Source organism: Coffea eugenioides, chromosome 11 (genome assembly GCF_003713205.1).
Source record: "Coffea eugenioides isolate CCC68of chromosome 11, Ceug_1.0, whole genome shotgun sequence".
Classification (NCBI taxonomy): Eukaryota; Viridiplantae; Streptophyta; class Magnoliopsida; order Gentianales; family Rubiaceae; genus Coffea; species Coffea eugenioides.
In genome coordinates this window covers 6,109,574-6,115,824 of record NC_040045.1, presented here as the reverse complement: position 1 = coordinate 6,115,824, position 6,251 = coordinate 6,109,574, and the positions used below count along the sequence as shown (strand labels likewise).

The window sequence follows — 6,251 nt, the reverse complement described above, 5'->3', positions numbered from 1 at the left end:
CAGCATACCAAACCATGTAGGAAATCAATTATATTCTCTTGAATCGTGGGCTAGGTGTAGGGTAAGGGTGCATGGGTGCTGATATCATTTTTAGGCAGGGTATTAAAAAAAAAATAATGGCTGAACGATATGGAATTGTATTAAGTTAACAAATCAAAAATCAAAGCTCAGAAATGGGGCCTCGCAAGTTCAATTTTCGCATAAGTTGGTGCAAATTAACAATTTACTCTCAATTTACATCAAATTGTTCTCAACTTACACTAAATGATAATAATCAACTTATACCAAAATGTACCTGATTTACACCACATAATAACAAATTAACATACATTGAATTGCACCTGATTATTGCACCTGAATAAGTATAATTCTGAGATGAATTATTGGGGCTTTAGAGATGGAGAGATGGTACGGTTAAATCCTAAGGCTAAGGAAAATATGGAACTTGGTCATAAGGACTCTGTGTCAGGAAGGAAGGATGAAACTAGGAAGAGTAATGATGGAAATATGACAGGCAAGGAGAAGTCCAAGAAGGATGAATTGCGGGAGGTTCAGCAAATAAGAGGTGAGGCTAGCAGTAAAGAATTGGAAAGGAAAAGCTTAATCCAAAATAGCTGGAACAGTCAGAAGGAGAGCTCTACATCAGAAGCTACAGAAACTCTCCCAAGGGGAATCAGTAAATGTGTATTAGAGGAAGCAAGTTTGAGTATCCCAGTGGAGGTAGAGATAAATGGTAAGAAAAGAGGTGAAGTGGAAAGAAACGGACTTGAACAAATAGCACAAGAGCTTATGCAAGTCACAGTAATGGAGGATGATTCTGGCAGCCCTGAAACAGCTTTAATGATAATGGATCCAGGAAGTTCTGAGCTGGGTACTATGGCTGCCCAGAAACATAACAGGAAAATGAAGAAGCAGTTGAGATCTCCCAAAATCTCTCGTCAGCCTTTGAGGGATCTGAGTGGGAACAGGATATTGGCTATTCAACAAGGAAAAAGGAAACTTAATTTGATAGATGAGGAGATGGTGGAAGTGCAGGTAACAGAGTTTGTTCACAAGAGAAACAAACTGGGAGTTGGGGAAGTGAATCCTGGAGAGAAACAAGAGGGGGAAGGGGCCAACCTGGCCCCTCAAGTTTCAATGAAGGTTCTGGTGTGGAACTGCCAAGGAGCAGGGAGCCCCTTGACAGTTCCCCAGTTGAGGGAGGCTAATAACCTCCTCTCCCCAAATATTATATTTCTGAGTGAAACCAAAAATAGGTATAATTACATGAAAAGGGTCCAAAAAATTCTGAGGTTTGAGGAAAGTGTGATTGTGGAAGCTATGGATAGGAAAGAAGGTATGGCTTTGTTTTGGAATAAAGATATTGAGGTCAGGGAAGTAGTTACAACAGCTCTCACTATAGAGGCATTGGTTTTTGATCCGGAGCTGCAGATAGACTGGTGGTTTATTGGAGTATATATGAGTTGTGATGCTAATATTAGGAAACAACAGTGGAAAGTTTTGACTGCGAGAAGACAGTTGTGGGGAGATAAATGGCTTCTGGCAGGGGACTTCAATGATATATTAACTAATGAAGAGAAGTGGGGAGGTAATGCAAGAGCAGAGAGGAGTTTCAAGGAGTTTAACAGCTTTATTGAATACAACAATCTTGTGGATATAGGTTTTACTGGTTATCCCTGGACATGGAGCAACAATTGGGATGGTGAAGGGGAGATTAGGCAAAGACTGGACAGAGGTTTAAGTACCATTAACTGGAGCCAATCTTTTGACAAGGCTAAATGTGATCACGTGGAAACTGTTGGGTCAGACCACAGCATGTTGCTCATAGATAATTGGCCTAGAATGGATAAAAAAAGATCAAAATTCTTTTTTGACAAGAGATGGCTCAAGAGGGAAGGGATCAATCAAGTGGTTGAGCAAGCTTGGAAACAAACAGTGGAAGGAAATAGGATGTATAGGATTACAAGGCAGATTGCTAACTGCAGAGTGGCTCTACTCAAATGGAAGAACAATTTCACAGGAAATTCTTTGCTAAAAATCAATCAAGTGAAGCAACAGATTAAGGAGATAAAGGAATCTAAGGAATCAGGAGCTAAGGATAAAATCTCAGAGTTAAAAATTCAGTTAAAAGAGGCCTACACAGAAGAAGAGCAGTTTTGGGCTCAAAAAGCAAGGATTGATTGGCTGAGAGAAGGGGATAAGAACACAAAATTTTTTCAAGCTTGTGTGAAGGGGAGAAGAAGGCGAAATAGGATGCTCAATATACAAAGGGATGATGGTTCTTGGACTAAGAGTGAGGAGGAGATGGGAAAGGAAGTGGCTGAATACTATAGAGTCCTTTTTGCTAGTTCTGGTTGTGAGGGTCTGGGTGAGATTCTAAATGGTATACCTACCACTGTCACTACTGAGATGAATGCAAGGCTAACTCAGGAAGTGGAGGAGAAGGAAATTAAATCTGCTCTTTTTTCCATGAATCCAAATAAGGCACCAGGCCAAGATGGCATGAATCCTTTGTTCTTCCAAAAATTTTGGCACGTTGTGAAATCTGATTTAATTGCTGCCATTAGGCATTTCTTTTGGTCTAGCAACATGCCTAAGTCTTGGAATCACACTGTCATCTCCCTCATCCCTAAAATCCAGAATCCTACCAACTTGAAGAGCTATAGGCCTATTAGTCTCTGTAATGTTGTTTACAAATTGATTTCTAAAATTTTGGCCAATAGACTCAAGAATGTTTTAAATCACTGCATTAGCAAAACTCAGGCAGCTTTCATCCCAGGCAGACAAATTCTTGACAATGTCATTCTTTCTCATGAATATTTGCATTACATGAACAATAAGAGACAAGGACAGAATGGACTTATGGCTGTGAAGCTAGATATGTCAAAGGCCTACGATAGAGTGGAGTGGAAATTCCTTGATGCCATGATGGAAAGAATGGGCTACTGCACAGTATGGAGGAAGTGGATTTGGAGCTGCCTCTCCTCAGTTACCTACTCTTTCAATATTAATAGAGTACCACAAGAATTTGTAACTCCAGAAAGAGGAATAAGACAAGGTGACCCACTGTCACCTTATCTTTTCCTTTTGTGCTCAGAAGGTTTCTCCAATTTACTGAAGCAGGCTGAAGGAGATAAAAGGATCACAGGGGTGAAGATATGCAGAAGTGGGCCAAGATTGTCTCATTTATTCTTTGCTGACGATTCTTTGATTTTCTGTAATGCTGACAAAGAGGAAGCAAGTGAACTTGTTCAAATTCTGAGGAAGTATGAGAAGGGGTCTGGTCAATCCATAAATCTGGAAAAGTCCTCAGTTTTCTTCAGTCGCAATGTCAGTCATCAGAGGAAAGGGGAAGTGAGACAAAGCCTTGGCACAATCCAGGTGGCTACTCAAGGAAAATATCTGGGGCTCCCTATGGTGATAACTAGATCAAAACAGCAAGTTTTTGGTTTTATTAAGGACAGTATCAGCAAGAGAATGAAGAACTGGAAGAACAAGCTGCTCAGCCAAGGAGGGAAGGAAGTCTTATTGAAGGCAGTTTCTATGGCATTGCCAGTGTATACAATGTCCTGCTTTAAACTTCCAAACACACTGTGCAAAGAAGTGACCTCCATTTTTGCTAAGTATTGGTGGGGAGAAGTCGAAGGGAGAGATAAGATGCACTGGTGCTCGTGGGGAAGAATGGCCATGGAGAAAAAAGAGGGAGGTTTAGACTTCAAGGACTTACAGAAGTTTAACAAAGCCTTGCTGGCTAAACAGGTTTGGAGGCTGATTACCAAACCAAACCTCTTAGTCAGCAAGGTTTTGAGGGCAAAGTATTTCCATAGGGACTCTATCTTCAAGTGCAAAGTCCCAAAGTGTGCTTCATGGATCTGGCAAAGTCTGATGAACGTAAGAGATTTGGTGCAAAAGGGAACTAGAAAGAGGATAGGCAATGGCAAGACAACAAACATTTGGGAGGACATTTGGATCCCTGGTAATGAGGATGGGAAAGTCACTTCTGCAAAGCCTCAGAACTACAATATCAGAAGAGTGGATGAGTTGATCAGTGGTTTTAGGTGGAATAAACCATTAGTGCTTAGAACTTTCAACCAGAAAGATGCGGTGGAAATCTTGGATATCCCTATCAGTATATCTGGTAGGGAAGACAGTAACTATTGGGTACATAGTGGTCATGGCAGCTACACGGTCAACTCAGGATACAAGGTACTGTGTAGAGAGAGAACTCAATCCAGGGAAAGAAGAGAAAACGAAGCAGAAACAAGTTCAGCAAATTCCAAAGGGAAACAATGGAAGTGGCTGTGGAAACTGAAGCTAAAAAGCAAGTTAAAACACTTCATTTGGAGGTGTCTAAATGGTATGTTACCAGTTAACGACCTTGTTTTCAAAAGAACACACCAAGGTGATCCAATCTGTGATGGTTGTGGTGAAAAGGAAGAGTCAACTGAACATATGTTTTTTCATTGCAGCAGAGCTCAAGAGGTTTGGAAGATGGCACCAGTACAGTGGGATGGTTTGTCTGATCAGACAGGGAACTTCACAACCTGGTGGACAGCTATGCTGGATGCCATATGTAGGACAGAGGGCAGGGAACATATAGAACTAACCGTGAACATCCTTTGGCAAATTTGGAAGAGGAGAAATGAATGGAAGTTTAATGCAAAACGTAAACATCCCTGGAAAACAGTCAAAAAGGCTCAACAAGAATGGCATGAGCAAGCAACAGTTTGGAGCAAAGAGAATATGACCCCTGAGATTGCTACAAGAGATAAAGAGGAAGAAGAACCAGAGGAGGGAGGACGTGATGAAATGCAGATCAGAATCTCAACTCAAGTGCAAGAACCAACTAATAGAATTGGCACAGGGATTATAGCAACTAACTTCAATCATCAGCTGGTGGCAGCCTGGGCACTTATTGACAAGAAAGCAAGGAATCAGGTGCAGAATATTGCTGAAGCTGTGAAGATGGCCATTATAAAGGCCAAACAACAGCAATGGCAGAAAATTACAGTCTACATACCCAGCCCTCAGCTGTTGAAAGGGTTAACGGAAGGAATAGCCAAGGATATCAAAATGGCTACCCTGACTGATGATATTAACAATTTAAGAGCTTTGTTTCAGAAATGCTCCTTTTGTTTAGATAGGAGATTAGACTCCAGATGTGTTTTGATTAGTGGTTATGCTTTAGGCATATTTCAAGATGAGGAATGGATCAATCCTCAGTGTGTCTAACACTTGTGTATAGTACTGCTTGAGCCTTTGCTCATATAAGTGTATATCCTTTTGTCTATTCAATACAAAAACTACCGTTGCTGAAAAAAAAAAAAAAAGAATTGCACCTGATTTACATCAAACTGAACTTGATTCACACCGAAATCCTACTATTTTACACCAAAGGTCAACTTGTGCAATATTGTACGATACACAAATTATGAGGTCCCGAATCCATCAAAGCTCTTAGCGAACATTTATGCAAAGAAACTCTACAATTGGTCACAATGCTAAGCTGCAGGATGGTATCAATTAAAGAAATGTCTTATTTAATCAGGAGTACAGTAGTTATATGTAACAAGATCCTGTATAAAACTTCTTAGCATTTTCATTTAACGTTTCACTTGCATGTTAGTAATACTGATACATGCAACAGGTAAAATGATAACCCGCATTACAAGTATACTCCAAGCTTAAGGGAGGAGGTCAAGCTCATCTACTGTTGGACCCAAAAATACTTCTTTTCCAAGCCCATATACTTCTTCTTAAGGTAGGCGACCAAGCTTAAGGAAGAAAAAAAATTGTCCACTAAGAAAGTGGATGCCGCTAATGTCCATATACTTCTTTGCCAAGTCTTATGTGGTATCTAAACTTTTAAGTGTATCTACTGAATTCCTCAACTTGCTAATTTACCTTGAAATGATACACAACCCCATTTTCACTAGGTTTCTTATTTTTTTTCTTGGTTTTTGATTCCCCCAGCCCCAAAGTTCCGTCTGATCTCACCTCATCATGTTTAAATGTTATGGAAATTTGACTAATAATATTAACTTGTATTATGCGATAACAAATATATTTAGGTTTAGTAGTGATTATAGTAAAAGAATATCAATCAAGAATTAGAATTTGAAATAGTATAAAGGAATATCCACAAAATGAAAAAAAAAAGTAATGATAACATTGATCTTCTTTTTTGTTTTAAAGTTTGGTTAATTTCTCAAATCTGAGTTATAGAGTGGATCCTGATTCTAATATGAAAA

The 6,251-nt window shown here is 39.6% G+C and overlaps 1 protein-coding gene across 1 annotated transcript; it reads left to right on the top strand.

The window, feature by feature from the left end:
• The first annotated feature begins 375 nt into the window (after window positions 1–375).
• On the top strand, window positions 376–5,232 carry LOC113751880. The gene has a single exon (XM_027296027.1). It carries the CDS (start codon window positions 376–378, stop codon window positions 5,230–5,232), a length of 4,857 nt encoding a protein of 1,618 aa, XP_027151828.1.
• Window positions 5,233–6,251: the final 1,019 nt, after the last annotated feature.

What these genes read in the sequence shown, in the direction of transcription:
- LOC113751880 (XM_027296027.1), top strand. Translation starts at nt 376, where the DNA reads ATGAATTATTGGGGCTTTAGAGATGGAGAGATGGTACGGTTAAATCCT.